This window comes from Molossus molossus, unplaced genomic scaffold, assembly GCF_014108415.1.
Source record: "Molossus molossus isolate mMolMol1 unplaced genomic scaffold, mMolMol1.p scaffold_m16_p_7, whole genome shotgun sequence".
Taxonomy (NCBI): Eukaryota; Metazoa; Chordata; class Mammalia; order Chiroptera; family Molossidae; genus Molossus; species Molossus molossus.
This window is the reverse complement of record NW_023425401.1, coordinates 50,720,754-50,747,750: the sequence shown is the minus strand read 5'-3', so window position 1 is coordinate 50,747,750 and position 26,997 is coordinate 50,720,754. Positions and strand designations below refer to the sequence as shown.

The 26,997-nt window shown below is 34.2% G+C and overlaps 1 protein-coding gene across 1 annotated transcript in view; it reads left to right on the top strand.

Moving 5' to 3' along the window:
• SEMA3A (semaphorin 3A) overlaps positions 1-26,997 on the top strand; it is a 324,915-nt gene that overhangs the window by 150,859 nt on the left and 147,059 nt on the right. Inside the window, exons 3-4 of the mRNA XM_036246639.1 lie at positions 11,944-12,101; positions 17,763-17,825. Coding sequence (XP_036102532.1) covers positions 11,944-12,101; positions 17,763-17,825 — 221 coding nt within the window. The remainder of the gene's footprint in view (positions 1-11,943; positions 12,102-17,762; positions 17,826-26,997) is intronic.

Genomic DNA, 26,997 nt, shown 5'->3' with positions numbered 1-26,997 from the left:
GAACCAGCAGCCTCTTAGGGCATGGGTTGGTGCTCAACCACTGAGCCACACCACTCATAGGCATTTAATGAACACTTTCTGGTGAGCTGACTAAAGACAGAAACCTGACTGTAAAGGAGTCTTAGAAGTAATTAAGACATACGACAGACTCAAAAACAGAGTTTCAATCTCTGGATTACTAACCATTTCTCAAAGCACTAAATGAAATTAATGTGAACTGTAAAAGAAGGATCTACACTTTAATTCTGCCCTGGCTGGTTTGGCTCAGCGGTTAGAGCGTCGGCCTGTGAACCAATGAGTCTCGAGTTTGATTCTGGTCAAGGGCACGTACCTCGATTGCAGTTCCTCCCAGGGCCTGATCGGGTCATGCAGGAAGCAACCAGTTGATATGTCTGTTTCTCTCTCTCTCTCGTCCTCCCACTCTATCTGAAGATAAATGAAAAAATATCCTTGGGTGAGAATTTAAAAAAAAGAAGAAGACTAGCAAGTGACTCTGTCAGAGAAAAAATATTAAAATAAAAAAAAAAGGATCTACACTTCAATTCTAAATGTTTACTGACTAATCATCTTGCACAGAAATGAGTGATCAATTACAATGCATGTTTGTATTAATCATTTTTGTTCACCATACATTTAGTTGCTATATATAATAATTACATATAAACCTATTGTTATTCTTCCAAGAAGTAAAAATTAACGTTATGCATTAGTGATTTTCTAAATTGTTTGCAACTTTTACTCTTTTCAGCATGTAATTTTACAAAAACACTAATCGATATCAGCAATAAAGCAGCAAAAAATATATAGAAAAATTAAAGTCACATTTTCCTAGAAATTTATTTAGAAAGAACATTGAACTGAGAGCTAGGATAACTGAATTTAAACCTGGCCTCTGCAACTGTTAATGATAAAAGTCACTTACGCTCCTGTAAATGGCAGTAATAAGACCTTATACTCTAAAGACACTTCTAGATCACAAATTCAATAATGAATTATCTAGTTAGCCATTTCCTCTACATATAATTAGACCCTTATGGCACTGTGCTAACTTTATATGTAAGAGAACTAAAGCAAGTACCCTAATGCCCATGCAGATGATTTGGCATGTAATTAATGAATGCATCAGTATGTCTTATGATCAAAACAGGTGTGGCTTCAGAGGAGGGAGTAATACCTGATAATTCTCATGCTTTCATGGGAGAGAGGGCTTCTAACTGTACCTTGAAGCACAAGAGCAGGGAAAGTAAATTAGAAGCAAGAAGTGGCCAGGTTCCCATAATGGCCAGAAGAGTAAACTGGCCATTTTCCATAGAATTATGGGACGTATGCAAACATAAAATACCATACTAAAGGGAGATTAGGGTCTGCAATTTTTATTAGAGAGATAAGGCTAAGGGAATGGTGGTAGGTAAAAGTGCTATGTTTTTTATTTAATAAAAACATTACATTTTTTGAAATATGCTCACATCAATATATGGTGAAGCCTTGAAGAACATATTCAAGTTGAGAGAAATTGAAGCTAGGGGACCAGTTAAATTATTACTATAAGCTATAGATTCTAGTACTGTAAAGCAAGTACTATAGACTTGTGTTTTATTCAAGGAGTCCAAATATAGTTTTCTTTATTTAATTCATAATATTAATGCTATAATTTATAGCAATAGTTTATATGGACCCCCATCTTAGTTTCTTTCAGATAGTTTTACTTTTGTCATTGCAATGGTTTTTGTTATTAACATTACTAGTTAAATACAATTTTGAAAAACTTTATTAATGTGATTATTACATATAAAATGATGACAGTGCTTAGCAAACTTTTAAATGAGATATTTTATTATAATTTTATGGCCATGTTGTAAATAATTTATGGTTTAGAAACATAATTTTATTGGTCATTTGAATGTAATATATAACTAACTAGAAAAGCCAGTACATAACTCAGCATACAATATATGTTGCTACATTTGTTTTTTCCTAGATATTTGTTATTTTTAAAAATCTGCATTTAAAAAAATAAAGATGTTTCAAATAGTATTTATTGAGAGACTTCTGTATTACAAGAGTAGGTAATATGCCAAAAGAAAGTTCTAGGACAAGAAATAAAAAGTAAGCCCTGGCCAGTTTGGCTCAGCGGTAAGAGCGTCGGCCTGCAGACCAGAGAGTCCTGGGATCGTTTTCCGCTAGGGGCACATACCAAAAAAAGAAAGAAAGAAAAAAGTAAGTTACAACAGCACATTTTAATTGTAGAAACAGAGCTAAAGAAAGAAAGCAGTGATTCATCTACATTTGTGCATGACTGTGTTTCACAAAGGAAGGCATGATACACAATCCCTTAGAAGGTCTGAGCAATCACAGGAGAGGCTTGACCTAGATATTGAAAGGTTAGTAGATTCTCCTAAGCAAGTGAGGCTGGAAATGAGGAGCTGAGGGTGGGTGTGTAGAAGTATTCTGAGTTGTGGTAACTATAGCTAGCATGCCATTGAGTTTATAGAAATACTTTAGTGTGTGTGTGAAAATTATATATATATATATATATACACACACACACACACATGAGCAATTTACTATTGATATATGAACAAAAATATAATTATGAAAAATACAAAGGGCTCAAATTACATAGACATTGTAGATTTCTAGGCAGCTTTTAAAGAAACAAGTGAGTAATCTGTGCTCTTGATTTGATTCATGCCTTGTTTGAGTGAATTTTACTAAGTTCCTATTGCTGTCATTTCTTAGGTGAGTGTTCTGTATTTGTAAACCTTACATGTTTGAGAATGTTTGATACTGCCTCTTTCCTGAAAGACAATCTGCTGCTCATTAATTTATTGAGTCACATATATTTTTACCTGGGTATTTTCACAAGTTCCTTTTTTGTTTGTTTTCTGGCATATAATATTGCTGTGAAAAAGTATGAATCCACCTGATTATTTTCCTTCTATATTTGACTTGCTTTGTATTCAAGGTCCAAATATATCCCTCCTTTATTTAGTAAGTCTCACAATTTATCCTTCTGTCAAATTAAATTTTTCTGAAAGTTGGTGACATTTTAGGCTGCAGATATGTGTATTTTTCTATTTTATTTCTTGTCTTTAGTTTCTGTTATCTTCTCATTAATCAATTTCATATTTTTCAAAAAAATTTGATTTGCTCATTAGTTTAGAACTTTGACAACCAGAATTGACTGTCTTTGCTAGGTCAATTCCTCTTCTTTTCTGTGCTCTTTTTTGCATTTTAATGAATGCATCACCATCATCATCATCATCATCATCATCATCATGCTTTGTACTTTAGCTGTACTTCCATTCATTATGGATATTTTCCAACAATTTTATGGTCATATAGTCTCCTTGAGTTTGTTTCTGTAATAAGCTTTTGCAAATATAACTTTTATAACGTATAACCCTTTTATTACTCATTCCCTCCTACCTGGAATATATAGTTATGTACCAGATTTCAACATTCTATATTATAATATTTTAGGGTTTGCTATATTGGATATATTCCCTTAAAAATTTGTGGCTTGATATTTTATTGTTATTGTTTCCTCTATTTAATATGAAAAATTTCTTGCCTTCTTTTCTTTTTTTTTTTTCATGAGATTCAAGGGAAGTGCCTTATTTCAAATTTGCCAGGAAAAGGTCATATTGTTCTGTAGAAAGAATCTTTCGGAGGCAGTACATAGCATCACTTATTGATGTAAACCTAAAGAGGAAGTTTAGTTGGAAGATAATTAAAACAATAGAGGGAAGAAATGATGAGGATTTGAACTATGACAGTGACAGTGAGTATATAAGCAAAAGAAAATGTAGGAGAGCTTTTATATAGTGTTAAACAAAACTGAAGTGACAAAGAACTTGTTACAATTTTAAACAAAACTTGTAGTGTTAAACAAAACTAGATTGGATCTGTGGATGACGAAGAGGCTATGGGTTGGTCTTTTGGATGAGTGGTATTTGCAATCAATTTGAAAACGTACAGAAAGGTGGTAGTGTCAATAACGGAGAAAAGAAAAGGGAGTGAGTTGTGTTTAAGTCATACAGACTCAGATTTTTGTGCAATATCTAAACAGAAGTTTCTAATAAGTCTTTGGCCTTTGGAGGGAAATCTGTCTTGGAAGACATACATTTGAGACATGTCAAAATATTTCTAGGGGTGAAGCAATAGTTGCAGATAAGATTATTCACAGAGTTATTGTTGTATAAAAAGACCAAATGCATAGCAAATAGAATGATATAAATATTGAAGAGACTACTAAGACAAGTTACATGATAATTAGAGGTAACCAAACTTCTCAACAGTCAGTTCTTTGTACTCCCCTAATTATATTCTTCCATTTCTCACATTTCTGCTCAACAGTAAGTTCTTAGGACTCTCAAAAAGTCTACCCTCTTAAAAGTAATATGGAGCAAGATATAAAGGGCCTGGCCTCTGGCATCAGATGGGAAGTTGATATCTAGAGTCTACATCACTGTGACCTAGGATATTCCCAATATTTTCCTGAGTCAATTTCCTTATGAGATAAAATGGGGATGAAAATTTTCATCTTATAGTGTTGTTATGAGGCTTAAATGAATATCCTTATACACTATTCAGCAGTTTTTTGCTCCTAGGAGAAACTTAAAGCTTCTCCCTCTTGTATTTCACCTTATTTCTGCCTCCTGGTCTCTACTCATGCCCTTTGCATGGACTGCTCTACCACACCTCTTTCTGCGGTTTAAAGTCCTGTCTATTCTTAAGGCCAGGCTAAATTGTCAAACCCTTTCTCCGAGGTTTATTCACTTCTCCTTGTGACATTAACTTTTCCCTCCTGTTAGCTTCTTTATTCTTCTTTGTGGTTGTTGTTCTTTGAGCCTTTGCTTCTCTGATGGCATTTGTTTAACTTTCCATCAAGGTTTTATTAATCTTTATACCCCCTAAACTCCTTAGCCAATGCTTATGTGCTACACAAAATAAGGACTGGAAATGTGTTTGTTGAATTAGTAGTTGAATGACTCCATTAAATAATGAAAATCTGAATCATCAGTTTTGATTGTAAACACATATTTTTTCCATTATACAAAGTGGAAAACAGATTAATATCACAGACAGGCCTGCTCTTGAGGTTTTCCATTCACACTTAAGAGGAAATGCATTGCCCCTTCCTCACAACTGGGTCAAGGCACTTGTGTTATGTAGGGTCTAGAAGCATGGAGGGTAGTCTTAGGCTCCGAATAGATCTTCACTTGTCCCAAGCTCAATTGTAGATTCCTTGTAACCTGATCAGGGAGTCTATCCAAGTTAAAAAGCTGACTATTCACGTCAACTGTGAATGAGAAGCATCTGGCAGAGGAAAGTCCTGGCATAAATTCAATGTGATACAGACATTAGAGATTAGACTATGTATCAGCAAATATAAGGAAATGGGTTGGAAGAAGAACTTGAAGACATGTTATATAGGCAAAGTTGGTGGGATTGTGTTTGATAGAGCATTGTACCTTCTGGCGTAGGTCAGAAAAAACAGTTTAGGTAAAAGTTAACTTCAGACTAAAATGTATAAACTTGATGCACATTTTGTATGTTTACTGCAATCAAATGTAGAAGATTGATTATTTTTATTAATTTTTTTAGAGAGAAAGAGGAAGGGAGAGGGAGAAAGAGAAACATTGATGTGAGAGATAAACACAAGTCAGCTGTCTTTTGCAAGCCCCCTCCTGGGCATTGAGCCCATAACCCAGACATGTGTCCTGACTGGGAATCAAACCAGTGACTTCTCAGTCCATGGGATGATGCTCAATCCACTGAGCCACACTGGCCAGGCAAGATAGATTTTTAAAAATATATTGAAATATTACTTATCAAACTTTGTAAACTGAAAGAATATAGTCATCATCGCCAAATAAATAAAAGCATGTAGACCCTCACCAACATTGGCTCTATGCCATGACAATATGCACTGGCCAGGAACCCTAGGAGCAGAGTTCATACAGTTTAACATAGAGCAGTACTTCCAAAACATAAGTCTGTGAGAAGGTACTTACCGTCTGTGTCATAAGTTAGTCCCTGGTGAAATAAAGATAATAAAAAATAAAGTAATAAAGTAATAAAAATAGGGTGAATTTTTACACAATATAAATTTATTTATCTCTAAAGATTATTCTTAGTGTGCATGTTTTTGTCCTTTCTGCACTTTTTGTTAAATAAAATGACTTATTTTTGTGTGTAGTTTTTATGATTATAACTAGTACTTTTATTTTGCTATTTTCTTTCTAAAATGCCATAAAAATTGGCCAACCTGTATTTCAGCCCTATTTTGTTCCTGGAAATATTTTTGGTTATATAATTTAAAATATAATGTAGGAAGCATTGGAATGTAGAGTCTAAAATTTTGGACATTGATGAATTTTCCAATATTTACAAATATCTGGATGTGGTCGTCATTTAGTAGAAATATTTTGGCATACTATAGACCCTTCTTTTGACTGCTTTAAATAGGATCTTTCAGTGATGTATGAATACTACAAAGTTCAAGTCATTGATAAAGAACATAAATCAAAAGCCATCGGTGAACACAAGCAATTCATTTGAGTCCAGAAACTGATAGTGTTTTATTATTTTTCATGCTATAAAACAGAAGGTAGGGATGGAGGTGAATTTGGAGAGGGAGTCCTGGCCAGTGTGGCTCAGTTGGTTGGGTGTCGTCCATGCACAGAAAGGTTGCTGGCTTGATTCCTGGTCAGGGCACATGCCCAGGTTGTGGGCTCGGTCTCTGGTAGGGGCAGGGGTGTTCCAGGGGCAAGGGACGTACAGAAGGCAGCTGACAGATGTTTCACTCTCACATCAACGTTGCTCTTTCTCCCTCTCCCTCTCCCTCTATAAGTCAAGAAAAAAGTATATTTTTTAAAAGATGGAGAGGAAGAGAAAAAGAAGGAGGGACGGAAGGGAGGAAAAGAAAGAAATGTAATGGAAGTCATAGATATGAAGAACAGGTGGCGATTGTTTGGATTTTAAAGTCAAGTATACAGTTTTTCATCCCACTATAGAATGCAGTCTTTCATTCTAGAAATCTGCATTCATTTCATCGCCTTTTGAGAATGTGACCTGCTCATTGTAATGTAAATATCTGTATAAATATGTGTTTATCCTGACCCTGGCTGGGTGGCTCAGTTGGTGGGAGTTTGTTCCCACACAGCAAAAACTTGCAGGAAACACATCACAAGAGTGTAATCTGTTTATAACTGAACACACTGCTGCTTAAAACTATATGAATTGAATTGTTTTTTCTTTCCTGAACATGTATATACTTAAGCTTACTGTGTGCATTGTCTTACATTATATGTAATAATGATGATGATGATGGCACTTAACGAGCACAAACGATTTCCTTTGCCATATGATCAGTATATTGTCTATATTTTGTCATTAAGCAAATCATAGAAACAATAAATCAGCTGGTGAATCTGGAATAAATAGAATGCTTGTTCAATCACATTTCACTTTAAAGAATACGAAGTTCGTTAATGAGAACTTGTCAGAAATGGCACATTTGATTACACTGCTACATTTATTTCCTCTTATGGTTGACACAGAATGTAGAAGTCAAAGTGATGTCTCAAACAGAGAAAAACTGGATTACACCCAAAAGGAATTAGTGCCTTTACATGTTTTGGCCTAGGATTCATCTTAGTCACATTGTTCCCATAGAAATGTAGGTTGTTGCCCAGCTGGTGTGGCTCACTGGTTGAGCATCGACCCATGCACTAATAGGTCACCGGTTTGATTCCCGGTCAGTTTGTGGGCCCGATCCCCAGTGGGGGCATGCAGGAGGTGGCCAGTCGATGTTCTCTCTCATCAATGTTTCTATCTCTATCTCTCTCTCTCAAGTCAATAAGAAAAAAATATTTTAAAAAATAATTATTAGAAATTTAGGTTGTTCTTTTTTTAAATTTTTTTTTCTTTATTGATTTTGAGAGAGAGAGTAGGGAAGAGGGAGAGAAGGATAGAAACATTGATGAGAGAGAATATTGATTGGCCGCCTCCTGCACACCCCCTGTTGGGGATCAGGCCCACAACCTGGGCATGTGCCCTGACCGGGAATCAAACCGGCAACCTCTTAGTGCATGGGTCAATGCTCAACCACTGAGCCACACTGGCCAGACTAGGTTGTTCTTTAAAATAGCATTTGCTGTCGCTTGACTGATTTTGAACATGGTAAAGGTGTAAAAAGGTAGTAGAATATTAAACATCTCACATCATTGAATATTTATTTTAGTTCCCATGCCAGTTTATGTCATGGTAAGGTTTATATAACACACATGAAAAGAAACACCTGACATTGGGAAGGAGTAGAGTCAAAGTTGAAGTTCTTTAATATCAATCGCAGCTGAATATGTCTACATACAGGGAAAACAAAATCATACTTTTAATAAGGAATACAAAAGATTAAATAATGTGAGATCTACATTTAGAGGAAAGGTCTCTAACTTTAACCTAAATATTTTTTGCCTTGGGAAGTGGTGAGATAAGCAAGCCAGAATCTGCAATGGCTCACAGCCATGGGGGTCTCAAAAAAGCTCTTCTCTTAGTCATAAAGCAACATGAAGCGTTCTTGAGAGAGAACATCTAAAGAAATGGGAGCAAAAGGAATGATGAGGCCAAGTTAAGTACATTTGGAAGCAATGGAAAACAGCTGCTAACCCATACTCCAGGAAAATATCTTTTTTTTTTTTTTTTTTTTTTTAATGTTTCAGCCATAACACTGTGTGAAGAGTTGTTTCCAGAGTGACATCATACAAAAATCCCTGAAGACTTTTCTCTAAGTTGTACCCAGGAACCAATAATTTTCCCTGAAAGAATTTACAAAATTTAACCTGTAACATATTTTTCATACAGACGAGTATTTTTGCTGTTTGTAATTATGATATAGAAAGTCATTATATTTGTTATTTATAATGCAGGATATATAAATTGGCATAAAATATATTTCACTCTTTTTTAAATGACCATTATATTTATTATTACTGTAAATCAAAGAACATATTGCTAATCTTATTTATCCCTCTCCATATAAAATTACTGACGTGATAACAAGCTAGCACACTTGTTAAGATAGGAAGAAAAATCTTTTTTTCATCTGTTTCACCTGATTCTTATTTCCTACTTATGCAAACAGGTAATCTTTAACGGAGAACTTAACTATCCCAACAATTTTTCTAGGTAGTTTAGATGAATTATCTAATTTTTCCCTAGCAATGACCCTTGGAAGATATATTATCAATCCCATTTTTCAAAAACTGAGGCCCAGATATTGTAAGGAATTCATTCTAGTTTGCACGTGTAGTAAAGAAGTATAGTGGTAATGCTAGTGTTTTTTCTCTAGATAAGTCACTCCATGTTCTATAGCTTTAGGATTTGGTTTTCTATAACTTTTCTACGTGATGCTTAGAACTCCCTTACATATTTTCTGTACATTCTGATTAAAGTCTGGCTGGTTTGGCTCAGCGGTTAGAGCATTGGCCTGCGGTCCAGAGAGACCCGGGTTCGGTTCCATCTAAGGGCAGTTTGTCCCTGGCCCTGGTTGGGTCGTGCAGGTGGCAACCACTCGACGTGTCCCTTTCACATCAATGTTTCTCTCTCTCTCACTCCCTCCCACTCTGTCTGAACAAAAAATGAAAAAATGTCCTCGGGTGAGGAAAGTAATAATAATAATAAAGTCTGTCTTGTGTCTCTTAAGAGACCCTCCCACTGATTAATACCTTTATGTAATAATTGTGGTTTAGACTCACCTAGCATTTTTTTTTTTAGTTTGCCTACCGGCCTTTTTTTTTGTTTTTCCGGTATTAGGGTCGATTCATAAATCTGAGAGTTTAGAATTTGAAGAAAAAGTAAAGTGTATCTAGTCTATTTGATGAACAGATCTCCTTAAATAGCCATTTGATCAATGCATGAACACATCCATTGACGCAGCCCTGCCTCTGGTAGTAGCCCTCTTCATCTTCTTACAGCTCAGACAGCCTGAAATTTCAGTCATGCGTTGACTCTGTAGTGATGGACCTTTGTAATCATTTGGACACGGGTGGGAGGAATGACATTTAAATTCGGATATGTAGTGGATCATTTGTTTTTTCTCTCTGGAGACTGATAGCTCTTATTTATTTCAGGTATGACTCACATAAATGAAACTCTTTCCCTCAATCTAATCCTCCCTCCCTCCCTCCCTCCCTCCCTCCCTTCCTCTCTTCCTTTTCTTTCTTTCTTTCTTTTTTGGGTGGGGTGGGGTGAAGATGAGATGAAACCAGCCTCAGTATTGCCCTTTTTCTCATGAAATTTGAAAAGCAGCTTTTAACAGTTTGCTAACAATTGCTGTAAGTTTGTGTAGAATATGAATACATAAATAGATGGAGAGAAACATAGAAAGATAAATACATACATAGATAAACACACATTCAATTTAATATTACTGATCTGGTAATATGGAAAAGAAGCCATGTGAGTTGTGGATGATGAGGCTATTAATTGTATACTTCATGACATGAGGGGAAGAGAATTCCAGTAGGTAAGTCATTTATATAAATGGTTGTAATAATTGACAGTGTGATATGAGTTATAAGTAATTCAAGGAACACATTACCAAGAAATTAATTCTATGAGAAAGTCTTGGAGGATACATTTTGAATTAGTTTGAAAGAGTGGATATTATTGTATCAAGGTGGCAGATAGTTGCAGAATCTGTAACAATGGCCCGGAGGCTGGAAATGGACAACCACAGAGTATGTTTTCCCGCAGGAGAGAGGACATAGGAGGAGTATTGGGGTGGAGTCTAAACTCAGATGGTGGTGACCAGACCATTAGAGCTAAGTTAAAGTGTTTGAACTTTACCCTTTATTAAAAATGTAGTTTTGATAACATTGGAAGAAAGTAGGAGAAATAGACAAGGAAATGTATCAAGTGGCTAATATTAAGTGATTAACAATAATCAAGGGTCTTGATTATTGGGACAGAGGAAGGGTCTATATTGCTACTTCTTCTTTTTGGAAGACATATTCTACATTTTATAAGTGCTGATGAAAGGGCTCTACTATGTGTATATTGGAAAAATATGACTCATTTATTCATAAACAGTTTTGGAGAATCTTCAACATCTGTAGCCCTTGGGAAAGGAGTTGTTACATACATAATTTTGATAGAAGCAAATATTTAAAGAAAACATCTCTGGTGATTATCAACAATTATATTTCTCTACAAAAGTGAACTTATAATTAATGTTATTTTATATGAAAATATTGTTCTCACTCTTAAGTACTAAAAGTTCAGTACTTGCCTCTTCACATCAAAAGCAAATTGGAGAGCGGTAACCAACTGAAAAATTGAGGTCAGGTAGTAAAATTAACTTGTCATCTTGTTATAAAAGCCTAACTCAGCTTCTTTATATATGTCACTTACAAAATATCACAAAGGATTTGGATGGTGGAGTCAATGATTTAATGGTCTAATGATTATAAATGTAGCGTGATGCCTCAAGCAGCCCAGGAGGTTAAACAGTGTTTCCCCACACTCCTCTGATTCGTTGGCCCAAATGCTAATCCTCCTAGCTAATGATTTAGAGCAAACGAAGCCACTCACACCAGTCTTTGTAAAATTAAAGACATTTTATAAATAATACCACCATTCTAATCCATTGTTAAATGGAAAGATATTCCACCGGACCAGTTTTAAGGACAAGCTATATTTATGTTTCTTCTATTGGAGTGTGTGGTCTTGTGTATGATATCAGCAAACTAATCATTATAATTCCCATTTCAATGACATGTAAAAAAAAAACTGGCTTCTGTATATTTCTTAACACTATAAAGAAAAACCATTGATGGGTAACTACAGCAGGCAGCAGGCAGATCACCATGCATTAAATATATGCTCATGTAGGACTCAGATTAACACCCAATGTTTTCCTTTGTTACCTTGCAGAAATGTTGGAATCCAACAATGTGATCACTTTCAATGGCTTGGCCAACAGCTCCAGTTATCACACCTTCCTTTTGGATGAGGAACGGAGCAGGCTGTATGTTGGAGCAAAGGATCACATCTTTTCATTCAACCTTGTTAATATAAAGGATTTTCAAAAGGTATGTTTCATCTAATATATGCACAGTACTACTTTGGAAACATCTCAAGAATTCTTTAGTCATATAACAGTGTGACAACTGAAAATTTGTTTAGATTAATGCTTTATCTTTTCAGATGCAAATAAAAACTATTCATTGATTTGACTATCACAAATCAATGGATGCAGTAACCATAAAACTCTTCAAGAAAGAAACTATAGTGCTTTAAAAAATGATACAGTTATATCATTTTTCCTGCATAAAAGTAAATACCTGAACCATTAAGAAATATAGTATAACTGAATTTGTGTACTATGAGTATATGTATGCATGTATGTATACACTATGCGTGTGTGTGTGTATATATATACACTATGTGTGTATATAAATGTAAATGTATATACATCTCTATATCGCCAGTAAATGCCAAGTTCATCAATCATTATACACATGCATAATCTGGTATGTCAACTGTGCTTGTAAATAAAATTTATTAGAAAACAGACACCCATTCATTTACATATTGTCTATGTCTGCTTTCATTCTACAATGGCAGAATTGAGTAATTGTGATAGAGATCATCTGGCTCACAAAACCTAAAATATTTACTATCTGGCCTTTTAAACAAAAAGTTTGCCAAATCCTGATCTGGAAGATAAATTTTCAGTGTCAGGCTTTTACATATGCGGTCATTTAGACACAAGCCGTTTATCAGTTTTATCCTTACCCTTTATAGTGTTTCCAGCTTATTTAATTAATAAGCTATACAGTTTGGAAAATAAATATTGATTGAAAAATGTGTGGAAATTGTGCCATGATGTCTATATGCTATTCTCTAATATCAAACATGTTCCCTTATTCTATATTTCCAGCTTTAATTCTTTAAAGAACAAAGATTTTTATATAACAGCTTTTACAAAAAAGTACTAGTCTAACATGCTTTTTAGAGTACCTACACTTCAACATTTATGTCTGTTTTGCTTCTTAACACTTAGGGCTTTAGAGTTGTGTGCCTCGCCCTGGCCGGTTTGGCTCAGTGGTTGGAGCATCCACCTGCCGGAGAGACCCGGGTTCGGTTCCCACTGGGGGCATGTGCCTCGGTTGCAGTTTGTCCCTGGCCCTGGTTGGTCGTGCGGGTGGCAGCCACTCGATGTGTCCCTTTCACATCGATGTTTCCCTCTCTCTCTCTTCCTCTCTCTCCCTCCTACTCTATCTGTACAAAAAATGAAAAAATGTCCTCGGGTGAGGGTAAAAAAAAAAAAAAGTTGTGTGCCTCAAATTCTTATAAACTGTAACAGATTAACAACAATGTTTTAGAAGTAGTCTAATCGTATAAAAAGCTTTGTTCTGTTTAGAGAACATTGCTTTTAGGATAAATCAGAGATTTAAAGCCAAAGCTGATTCATATATCTAATAGAGTACACCACTAAACCCAAGACTCTTACTTTGCTTTTATTATCCAAACACTAAAATTCTGACTATGTATAAAGAGATTTGATTCATTACATATAGTCCTATAAGATAGCAGTGCCAATATTGACATACTTTAGAATTAAAATATAACATTTAAAAATCACCTTGGATATTTCTTTTCTGATTTTTAATCTATTTGATTTCTAAGTCAGCTTAGATGATAACAGTATTCTAAGGTTACCTATTGAAGAAAACTCATTATTCACTTATTTTTCTGAAATGATAAAAATATCTTAGGATCTTCTGTAAAAGTCACAAAACAAGCATATTTTTTTGTTTTAGTCAAAGGAAATTATCCTTTAAAAACAAATAAAAAATCTAAGATGATTAAGAAAAATGTGATATTTTAATAATAGAAGATTGTCAATTCAAATTTTGAGTGTTTATAATATTTTTATTATTTTGTAAAATTAATATATAAACATAAATATATCTATGTATCCATAAACAGACAATATATGAGCTCATATCACTTCATACTATATAGTTAATATATTTAAAATTATATATTTCTGAATATATTGGTTTATATATTCAGTTAGTTCTAAAATTGAAAAGAATTAAATTACCATATAGGATAACCTATTATTTCATAGATGAGAAAAATTCTAGCTACATTTGTATGCCCAAGATATGTCACAGTGTATCTTCTACCAACGAGACTTGTAATAAATATCAGTAGGCAAAATAGGTTTATAGTAGTGAGTACCTGAAACAAAGTTTATACTTGTATTATTATTTATTAATTACTGTTTTACTTTCCATATGAACAACAGTAAACCTACATTTTCCAACCCCTGAATATACTTAAATAATTAATTAATTAATTAAAGATAGGTGATTTGCCCTGTGTCATAATGTTCTTGTCATAGCTCCTGCTCTTGAGTTTAAAATCATTATTCAAGTAATAGAAGACATGTTTCTAATTTTTAAACATTTCATTTCAGCCCTGGCCAGTGTAGTTAGAGCATCAGCCCAAGCACCAAGGGTTTCAGGTTCCATATCCAGTCAAGGGCATCCACTTGGGTTGCAGGTTCGATCCCCACCCCAATGGGGACACATGAGGGAGGCAACCAATGAATGTGCCTCTCTCACATTGATGTTTCTCTCTCTCTCTCTCCCCCCCATTCCTCCCTCCCTTCCGCTCTCTCTAAAAATCAGTGGAAAAAATATCCTCGGGTGAGAATTAACAGAAAACAAAATAAAAATCTCATTTCAAACATATGACTTAATTTTAATTATATCACAGTACCTCCTATAAAAATAAGTACAAGTACAATTTTCTTAAGGATTTACATCCATTTGAATACATTTGATTATTAAGCTCTTTTTACCCTATTTTTTATGTCCTTCAACAACTTTTTCCTGAGCATCTACTATTGTGATAAACTCTATAGAGATAATGCAGTGTCATATTTCTTGAGGAACTTGCAAGATGTTAATGATATATGACCATAAACATAAATACTAGGCCAATCCTATTAGATATAAAAACACATTCTCAGGCTTGAAAAGACTATGGAAAGATTCTTGGCCATGATACAAGGGTGAAATCTTTTTAATGTGTAAATGTTTATCAAATAATTAAGAGGGACTGCCATGATTAGAACTATAAGGAAAGACAGTGTAAAATAGATCATGAAGCACTTCGGAAAAAAGAAAAAAAAATTTAGACATTATTAGTTGACTAAGAAATTTTGAGCTTAGAAGAAAAATTATCAACAGGTTAGCAAATCTAATAAAAAAGTTCGGGATTATTTTTCATGGAAATGGATACTGTTGAAAAAGATAATTTAATACATATTAAATATATATTAAATAATAGTTTATATTTATTTACTATATAAATAAATAAGTATATTATTTAATATATAAATATAATATATTATTTAATATATAAATGTATTATTTAATACATAAAATTATATATATTCAATAGATATGTGTTTTCCCAACAGTATCCACTTGAATATATATATTCATTCCACTGATTTATAATTATCCTATTCAACTTGCTTTCCAAAAGATTATTTTCTACATTGAAACTTATTTTGCTCATGCCAGATTTTTGAAGTTAAAAATACATACTTTTATTAACACAGGAACTATATAAAGTTGAACATACACATACCCCTCTAGTATTGAGAGACTTGATCATGAATGTTGTCAAAATTATGTTAATATTTCACATAAGAGGGAAATCACAAAATGAAGCCCATACTGTCTCAACACAACAATCAAAATGTAGGAAAGTAGGAAAAAACAACCTGCCTTTTTTCATTTGAAAAGTATGGATTTTTTTATTCGTTTGGTTTTTTGTTATTTTAGTGGAATGTTACCAATATTTTTAATCAAATTCACTAAAATATCAGCATATATTCCACACAAAATATACAAAAGGGTATATGTCTTACAAATATATGTGTTCAAGTCAACATGTAAAATTTTTTTGTGTGTCGGTCGCAGTCAGTAAATCTTTAAAGGCTGCTGGTATAGTGTTGTTTTAATAATCTTTGAGTTTTACACAATCTACCTGGAAAGCTGAATAATTTTAGCTCTGTTATATATTATTATATTGTATCTCAGAGAAAATTTATATTTTGCCCTTCTTTATTGTAAACTTCAAGTAAGACCAGATCATTCAGCCTTTTTATACCCAGTGTAAGGACAGGGCTGGGGAAGCAGTGGCTTTGGTCCTTCAGGAGTGAGGGTATGATCACGGTAAGGGCACGCATTGGCTGTTCTCGAATGTTCTACTGTGTGACTGCTTTGTGAAAACCTTGTGGAACAAGACAAATTTATATCACAGACATACATGTAAAGAAAAGCACATAAGAAAAAAATACATAAATTAAAAGTTTCAGATGGTAAAAATGAATGCACATCAAAAAATTGTAGGCCTTTTGTAATTGTGACACAGACCTGAAATGCATCTTTTATGTCATCATAGGTCATTCCAGTATGTCCTAAGGTCCTGTTTATAAATGTATTGTATTTTGCTCTTTAATTCCCTAGATTGAATATCACAGCCTTTGTCCAAGTTTATGACCATATACACTGAATTATCTAGAGTTTCGAAATAAGTACTAATCAGTCATTTTGAGACTAAAAGTTTTTTAGCAGATATGAATGATTAACTGCCACCATCTGTGGATTTTTCTTTTACATACGACTCTTTTTTTTTTCCCCCTGAAATCAACTATTGTTACTAGAAGGGAAAGATAAATTTAAGAAAAACAAAACATTAAGTTGTTCTGCCCCAATACAGATAGGAGTCATTGCACTTGCTAAGGAAAACTAGGATTTTATATTAGAATTTAGATGAGGATATATGCATTAGCATGATTGAGGAAAATGTATCCACAGTCCTCTAAGCTGCCAGTGACACGTTGGTTTATCCACCACTGTCGCTGTTTTCATGCACGACAGGAACTTTTGGAAGGATGAAGACCAAAGATTAGGGATGAAAACAGATACAATTATTTCTCAATTAGTCTGTTTTTCCTAGAGTAAAACAGGATGGCTATTTTTAGAACTATCTATCTAGCTTCTTCATTTCCCCTTTTATCTCCTGAAAGTAAAATAAAGCCACTTTTACCTATTTTCCCTGTCAAAAAAAAAAAGAATATTTTTTTTCTATAGTAAGTTTTTCTATCTGTTGTTTGTTCTAGCATGTTGTGCTGAGATTTAGATTAGGGAAATGGATTCAGAGCAACCAATCTCTTCACTAGATTCTCACATCTTCTCAAGGTGATCTCTCTCTCCCAACCCACCTCCGGGTTCTTTCCACCACACATTGATGAGTTCTAGAGGCATACTTCAGAGATATGGTGGGTTTGGTTCCGGGCCTCCGTAATAGAGCAAGTATCTCAATAAAGTAAGTCAAAATCTTTTTGATGGTGGAAGGTCTTGTCTTCAATTTGTAAAAAAAACACAACATATGTGAAGCGTAATACAGCAAAACACAAGAAACAAGATGCCTGTATTGACTACATGAATTTCTGTGTTGCTCAGCTATTATATACAGCAAAGCCTCCTGGGTACACGAATAGTGAATGATTTAAATGTATACCAAGGTTCCTGCCACATAATGCTTTATGGAACTCTCTTTACCTCAGTTGCCCCAACTTGTTCTAATGGACTATAATGGTGCGTCTACTACTAAGAGAACTTAATTGGCATAAAATAATGTTTCTTCTCTGCCCTTAGATTGTGTGGCCAGTATCTTACACCAGACGGGACGAATGCAAGTGGGCTGGGAAAGATATCCAGGTAAGTATCAATCTATTAAATAATTTTAGTAACTGCATAAAGTAATTTATTACTCTGCTCTCATTCTTTTTGTGTTATATTAACAGCGTTTTTTACTTTTGGATTTAAATCACTTTTTAGAAACAGAATGATAGTTAATTTTGAATATTTTTATTTTTATGTAAAGCTTTGACAGTTTTATATAAAGTAGATAAAAATAACAAGCCTAAATAAAGCAAAACTATGTTCCCTTTGACGATTTTTATACTGTATATGCAAAAGATAACAAAATGCAGTTTGTAGCACATATATGTATTCAATAAGTCAACTTCTTTGTACAGATTGGTTTTAATATGTTAATTCCTCTTGCATTTCTTTTGAATGATATGAAATACTTTAATTTCTGAGTCATAATTAAACCACCCTTCTTTTTCCTATTTCTTTCTTTTTCCCTTTCTTTTTCTTTTCCTTTTCTATTTCCTTCCTTCCTTCCTTCCTTCCTTCCTTCCTTCCTTCCTTCCTTCCTTCCTTCCTTCCTTCCTTCCTTCCTTCCTTCCTTCCTTCCTTCCTTTCTTTCTTTCTTTCTCCTTCTTTATTTTCCTCCCTGCCTCCTTTCCTTCCTTCCTCCCCTATTTCCATTCTTTTCTTTCTTTCTTCTTCCTTCTTTCCTTGTACTCATTCCTTGAATAAATATGGATCAAGAAATGACTATATAACATGCTCCAAAAATATAAAATGTATTAATTAAAAAAAAGATAACTATGTAACAGGCATAGTTTGGTTAATGAGGAACAAATCATGAGTGGTTAGCAATTCCTGCAATGGCTTTACCACTGTAGAAAGATAGAGGCCATCTGTCAGTAAAAGTAAATGAGCCATTGGTTTTAGGTATAGCCACGAATCTGCACAGATCATGCCAGGCAGTATAATTATTTAGTAAATAAGTTAAAATGAATCACAGTACCTACAAATATAATTTATGTTATGTTATATTCTATGAAACATTTTTGGATATCTAAAGCAAAAGTAAATAAGTATAAAGCTTTGTCTCCATATTAGCATTTACAAAAAAATTTATCCTATGTGCCTGAAAACATAAATCACCTGTAAGTATGTATAGATATATTGATATGTTCAAGGGACAACTTGATCAATTAATATCATCTGCCTAGAATGATGAGTTACTTCGGTTTCAGTTCCAAACCACTGGAATGAAGCAAGTATCACAATAAAGAGAGCTATAATCTTTTTTTTTTTTTTTCCTGGTAGAGGGCCTTGCCTTCAATTGGTTAAAAAAAAAAATGCAACATTTTAGGAACACAATAAAGCAAAGCACAATAAAATAAACTAAGTCCGTACATGTTTTGAGTGATTTCCGTCGTGTATGAGTCATGGAAAAAGAATGCATCAGTTTGGTAGCAATGTTGGCTACAGACGAAAGAAGGCAGATAAAGGAGCACAACACACAAGTGTTCACCATCGTAATTAATTACACATCAACAAACATGGAAAATTTATTCTTGATAATCTCATTTAAAACATAGTGATTATAAGTCACATTACACCTTCATACTCCAGTAAACGTTTTTGGGGTTATATGAAATTGGACAAAGAAATAATTGTGTTTTGTCAAATATTGCACTATCCCAAAATGATTCGTATATTGAGACTATTGGAAAAGAACACATATGAAGTAGGAGTCCAGAGAAGTCAAGAATTTTATGTTGATACTTCAAATTACTCATTGTACTTGAGTAAGTACCGTAATTTTTTTCACTCGAAAGTTTTGGAATACTTTGAATACTATCCTAGAAGTTGATATAAAAAGTTCTGTACCTCTGATAAAGTTTTTCGAGTCCTGTGGCATATATGAATTTGAATTTGCCTATCAATAAACAACAGAGATCTGAAAAAATACCTTATATAGTCTGGTGTTATGAAGGCTGTGGGTAAAATAATAACCAGTTTACAGCATTCATTCAGGACTCAAACAAAGTAAAGTTATTACGTAGACTATTAGGTACAATACAAATGTTAGCTATTACAATTATTATTTGTAGATGTTGCTTAGACAGTTTCTAAGTGAAATTAGTTTGGCTCTCTTTAATGATCACGACCACTCTAGAATTACACTGTTCTAAATTCAATTCAATTTGGCCTGACCAGTGTTGCTCCGTGGTTGAGCGTCAACCCATGCACTAAAAGATCACTGGTTCGATTCCCAGTCAGGCACATGCCCAGGTCGTGGGCCCAATTTTCAGTGAGGGGGAGGGCATGTAGGAGGCGGCCAATCGATATTCTTTCTCATTGATGTTTCTGTCTCTCTCTCCCTCTCTCTCTAAAAATCAATAAAGAAAAAAACATTTAAAAAATAAATTCAACTCAATTTGAAAATCGAAGATTATAACCAGAATTATCTGACAAATTATCTGAATATTTTAATAAGCACTGAAGCCAAGGACTGAGCATACTTGATTTAATGACCGAATTAGGTCACTTAGTTTCTAAGATAGCAGATATTCTTTTGTGTTTATGGTTTCCAAAATTCACCTCATTACATTTTCCTTATCTTTTATGGCTCTCTTTCCCTCTCCTTCCCTCCACTTCTCTCAACTCTTTACCACCCCTCCACTCTGCTATCAATACTGTATAATGAGAGATTCTGCTGTGAACCCAGATGCAGTTAATTCAGCAGCTGCAATAAAGTCACGATCCTCAAAGTGCCCTATGAGTAACCCTGACCATGACCTCAGAGGATTCCTCTCTAAGAAGGGTAACTTTATTGAATTTTCCCGGCCTACTGAAAATGCTTATGAATTTTATAAAACTAAATTAAAAGGAACTAAGGCATTATTTCATAACACCTTATAATAAAGATTCTGAAAACTTATAAACCATGTTTCATACATTATGGTAGAGGTAGATAATTATGTGTCCATTGAAAAATGTAAATTTTTAAAAGTTCAGTGGCATAGTAATATTAGCCATACTAATTTTCAAAATCAACTAATTAATGTAGTATAATAAAATGTTTGTGCTTTGGTTATTCCTTTATGTTGTGAATTAAGTCAATTCAGTTGTGAATTTTAAGTTGTCTTTGTTAACATTTATTTAATGAAAGGAAAGCACAACAATTTTCAGATATTTTAGTTCAAGGAAAAAAATGTTTTTTTCCTCTTGCTCTAAACACCAAACACTAAAATATATTTGCATAGTAAAATGTATTTTATATTATTTTTCTGGTAACCCATTTCATTATTTTAACATTTCCTTTTATTGACTTATTATTTAAAATATATTTCATGCATTTGGAATTTATTTTATTAATTTTTTTATTTTTTAAATAACTTCATTTATATATTTCAATTTACATATTTATTTCTTTTAAATTGGATATATGGCATGGCTTGATTATTTGGAGGCTATTCCTATACAGATCAATTTTTTTCATTTCTTCCTTATATGATTTTAGAATAGCAATTAGCTGATTCCCTGGGATTTATAACATTTCTTCCTTGATAAACATTTTAAAAAATAAATAGCTTTATTATTTTTACCAATGTTTTAACCACTTAGAAAGAAAGATTAAGGGTAAAGGATTTTTATAATTTTCATTCAACACCTGACTTTTAAAGTGACACGTGGACAGTTTGATGGAAATTCTGCACTTTTGAGTAAATAATAGTCAGCTGTGACTTATGGACAATAACTCCTTTCAAAGAGCTCTAGCGATGCCGAAAACCACAAGAATGAGGCTAGAGTGGTTTTTGCAGCCACGGGGACTCCACGATGGAATTGTTACCAAAATGGGAACTGACCTGAACATTTACAGAAAAGTAAACTAATGACCTCCTTGAGTGCTCTCTTTGGTTCCTAGAACCTGAATTTATCCTTTCTCTTCCGCCTTTTGCCTTCTCTCAGAAAGCCCTCTGGAAATAAAGCTCTATTAAACAAACAGCCCTGAGGGAAATGCTCTCTCCTCAGTCTTAGATTCAGATGCAAGTTACAATAAGAAAATACAATAAGAAAAGTGGGGCAACGACACCGGCTCATGTTATGTACCTTGAGAGTGGGTGAAGAATGTGCCACCGAGTGTAACATCATACAGAAAGCTGAACCCTTTCTCCATCTCCCAGGCAGCTGGGAAGATACAAACCATCATTTCTCATGGCTCAGTTTTGCATCAAACAGATATGTTAAATCAGCAACTGGAATTTGAGTAGCTATTGCACAAAGGTGAACTTTGTGGTAAAAAGGGAGTCTGTAGCCTAAGACACATTTACTTATATTCCCCCCCTCTCTCTAGAGAGATAGCATGCAGAAATGTGTCTGAGGCTGCTGATGACATTTCTGACAACAGCATTAATCTAAATTTATTTTTTTCTCTTGTAGAAGTGAGTGCACAGGATATATACTAATATGCTTTCTTTTCTTGGTGTTGTAGGTTCTAAACCTTTGTTATGGCATTTCTATATTAGAGGAGTGAACTGCTCATGAACTCTTCCATTGTTGTTAATTGAGAGTTGTAATTTGAAAAAAATATATATATATAAATGTAATGTTATTGAACAGAGACCCTGAATAAGGAAATAAATACAATCCACATATCTCTAGTCTGACTGCTATTACCCACTTCACTTCCATTTTTTTTATTTTTCTGGTGCTTAAAATCCACTTTGTTCTTCACAATAACATTTCTAGTGAGGGATTAACTTCTTGACCCTGTTTTGCAAATGAAAACTGAGTACATGCTAAACTGGTAAAAGAATCTGTTTCAAATCAATAGCTCTCTGACTCTTCTTTGTTTATCCTATTAAATCATCTCTCTGCGCTGTTTCAATAAAACCAAATGGCAACCGTATGACTGTTAGAAATATTTTGAATATCATTGGAAATTAAAATTTCAACCATCTGAGATGAACACAAAAATCAGATTCTCATCATATCCCTATTGTTGGATACATTTCAAAGTAAAGGATCATGCACCTAAATTTGGGACATTTTTGAAATTCTTCAGGGACTTATTTTTATATTTTTGTCTTTAGTTATTATTCATTTTTGAAGCTATGATATATTATAACATGTTTGTCAAATTATTCTGGCTCAAATTGCAGGAGCTCGACAACACTAATTTTTGCCATTGAATGCAATTGAGACATAGAAGCTGCCCATGCATCTTAAGTTAAAGTACAGCCCAAATGCATGTTAGTCCTTGAATTTCATTTATTTTTCTAAAGGTCAAAGTTGACAAGTTTTCCCTGACCAGTTTGGCTCAGCGGTAGAGCGTTGGCCCACAGACCAGAGAGTCCCGGGTTCGGTTTCCACCCAAGGGCACGTACCTTGTCCCCGGCCCTGGTTGGGCTTGTGTGGGTGGCAGCCACTCGATGTGTCTCTCTCACATCGATGTTTCTCTCTCTCTCTCTTCCCCCCTCTCTCCCTCCTGCTCTATTTGAAGATAAATGCAAAAATGTCCTCAGGTGAGGATAAAAATTTAAAAAGTTGCCAAGTTTGATATTTTTATTTTATTTTAGAGACTCAAGGAGTTATAGAAATTTATTAAATGGCTAGTTAGAATTACCTCTTAATTCTACAGAAATCAATCATAAGCTTTTATTAAATCTCTAAACCCTATGTATAATTATTGGGAAAAATTTTTCATGAGCCTCTCACATTTCTGCACATCTAATAAAAAAGGCACTAACTTCCTGTTGTTCAGACTATATTTAGGGATATTTGCACAGTGAAGAGACTTGGAAGGCACTGTTTCCCTGTGAAGCCAAAGGCTGGTTTGCAAGCAGCCTTGAAAAGTAGAGATAGTGTCTCCACTGGAGCAAAGGACAGCTATGCTTACTGTCCAGTAAAATGAACATAAACATCTCCCTCCAGATCCAGTATGCTTTGACTATTATGAAATAGTCAGATTTCCTCAACCCAGGGTCCCTGTCCTATAATCCAACGCAATGTATTTGCCGGTGTCACCTGGCTCTTTCCTCACTACCCAGGGGAATCGGAGCTTGGGGAACTAACATGAGAAATGCTGATACTCTGAGTGCTGCTATTTATGTGAGTAATACAGTCCTTTATCTCTGACCCAGGAGACATATATCTTCTGCCAGCATCCATGAAACTGTGCCAGGGTAACTTATTTTACAAGTAAGGCAAAATCATAGACCCTTTACAGTTCATGACAGTATTAATTACAGTTGTTTTTTATGGACACTGTAGATGATGTGGCAAATGAAAGACTGTGGCTAGTTTATTCATTTTTAAACATGATTCCCACGATGAAATTTGATGACACTTCAAGTAGAGACAACTTATTTTTTGATGAAGGCCAGTGTATAGCTTGTCTCATTAGATATCAGAGAAATAAGCGCAGATTTCATGTGCACCCACATGTGAGTGTATTGCTGCTTAGGGGAAATTTTCAGTAAATTAAACAGAAGGATAATAGTTTTAATTTGTCATTCAGAAGTAGTAGTAGTAATAATAATAGCTAACAGTTACCGAAACTTGCTATATATATTTGGTGTAGTTCTAAATGCAATACTTTTATTAGCTCATGTATAAGATACACATTTCAGCCCGGCCCATGTGGCTCAGTGGATTGAGCGTTGTCCCATGGACTGAGAGGTTCTGGTTTGATTCCTGTCAGGACACATGCCTGGGTTGTGGGCTTGATCCCCAGTAGGGGGCGTGCAGGAGGCAGCTGATCGATATTTCTCACATTGATGTCTCTCTCTCTCCTTTCCTCTCTCTCTAAAAAAAAGATACACATTTCAAAGCAATTGGATGAACTAGTTTTTTATCTTAGGAAAGAGAATCATGGGAAATGAAGCTTTACCATGAAAATTATTTTAGAAATTGGGATTTATTTATATTTTTAATTCATGTGTTTTACTAATACAACAAAATATGCTGGTAATATTGTGACTAAATTGTCATGCATCAACTCTCATATATATGAACTTACTTTTTTGGAAATCTTTTAGATTCAGGATTAGAATTTAAATGCATTTTATGTTTATAATTGTAAAGTAAGTCTAACTCTTGTAATAAAGACATTATATAAAAACTTTCAGAGGGGTTGGGGATTTTGAATTGTGTTTCTCTTTATTAGAAATTTCTATTGTATCCTTAAATTGTTGAAATGAAATTCAAATATTTGTCATTGATTGACAAATTAATATTTAGGTTTTATTGGACACCATATTTCACCCACACATCAGTGCACCTACTATTTTTAGAGTATAGTAAGAATTTCATTCTCCATACGCTTCATTAGAATGATTTGGACAGTTCCTGTGGGAACAGGATTTCAGCAAATGTTTCTTACTACATAGTTAGCAGGCTATTCCAAGTCCATGTAACATGTAGTTTCTACCAGTTGTCATTGGTATTTTGCTTCTTTATTCACTCGATAATCTACCTGAATGAAATTCTACTTGTTTCTGAGGATACACTAACCATCGTATCATGAACTGTAGCATGAACTCTGGGAATATTTTTCTCAGGTATATTCTGTCTCATTGGCTCCAGGCAAATAAGCCATGGTTAACTTTTGACTGTTTAATTTGATTTGGAAATGTAGCAATAAAAAATCATGCTTATGCCCTGGCCGGTTTGGCTCAGTGGTTGGAGCATCGGCCTGCAGACCAGAGAGTCCTGGGTGCGGTTCTTGCTAGGGGCACATACCAGAAAAGAAAAGAAAAAAATCATGGTTATGTTCACAAGATTTCAAGAAACTTTCCTAAAGTTCTATTTATATCATTTAATTTTTATATATTTCTACTTACTGTATTATTAAGGATTTTAAAGGAACCAGGATTCAAAATCGTAATGTCTCTAAATATTTTACCTTATTTCAAGAGACTGAGAATCTTTATTTTTAACTTTTATGTATACAGAGAAGGACATTCTTGAAGATTTTCATAATTAAATTCAAATTAGGTGCAAATATAATATACTCTATACTGTATGCTATATAAGGTATTAAATTATAGTCTACATGTGTATATATGTGTGTAGGTGTGAACTAAAAGATAGATTTTTTTAGTATAGTATTTGAAATGATACCAAAATATAACTTATTGATTCTAAAACTTGATGTATGCTTAAAAAACAAGAACCACTTACATTTAGAAATAAATTAAATGATCAACTAGCAACCCTGTTTGTTTTTTTCTAATGCATGTCAAATTCATGTTCCCCTTATAATTACATTCATAATGAACTATTGTATGATAGTAAAATATATCCTTTTGTTAATTAGGATTGATTGGAGACCAGAACCAGTATGAGTGATATGGAAAAGGGTTTGAATCTAGGTATAAGACCTTATACGGTTGGGGGTGGGGCAGTGGGTAAAGACATCAATGGAAGGCTGTTGCCTCTGAGATGGGTAATGGACCTGATGTTGCTGTCGGTCACCAGGGTTGGCATTAAAGAAGAAAATCTGGACATGAAGTGGGAAGAGCTAGGGGAAACTGGGACCCATGAAGGCGAACTAGGACCAATTTCTATTTTTCACTGCATCCAGCTTGGATAATTTGGATGACCAACAGAAGAAACTGGTACCTTTTGCCATGAAGCTGCCCAAGGATTAAGCAACATTTCTAAAACTTCAAAACAAATAGTCAATCCAGAGGTGAAAAAAAGAGTCAAATTAAGCCCTTAACTGAAATGAGCATTGCAGTAAAATGATTTGGTATCCTTTTTTGAGGAGGGGGAGTATTAAAGGTTCAATTATTTATTTTTTAATTAATTTATTTATTTTTGTTACAGATGTTTCTTCTTTTTCTCCCACTGATTCCCCCTCCCCCTCCCTCCCTGCCCTTTCCCCAGCTTTGTTGTCCATGCCCATTGTTCATGCATACATGCATATAAGTTCTGTGGTTTATCTCTCCCCCACCACCCCTTCTTCTGGGGATTGTCAGTCTGTGCCCCACTTCCACGTCTCTAGGACTACCCCATTCTTCAGACTGTTATATTTATTATTTCCACAAATAAGTGAGATCATATGATACTTGTCTTTCTCTGTTTGGCTTGTTTTGCTTAGGATAATACTTTTCAGTTCCCTCCATGTCGTCTCAAAGGATAAGAGATCTTTCTTTCTTACAGCTGCGTAGTACTCCATTGTGTATATGTACCACAGCTTTATTATCTATTCGTCTACTGATGGACATTTGGGCTG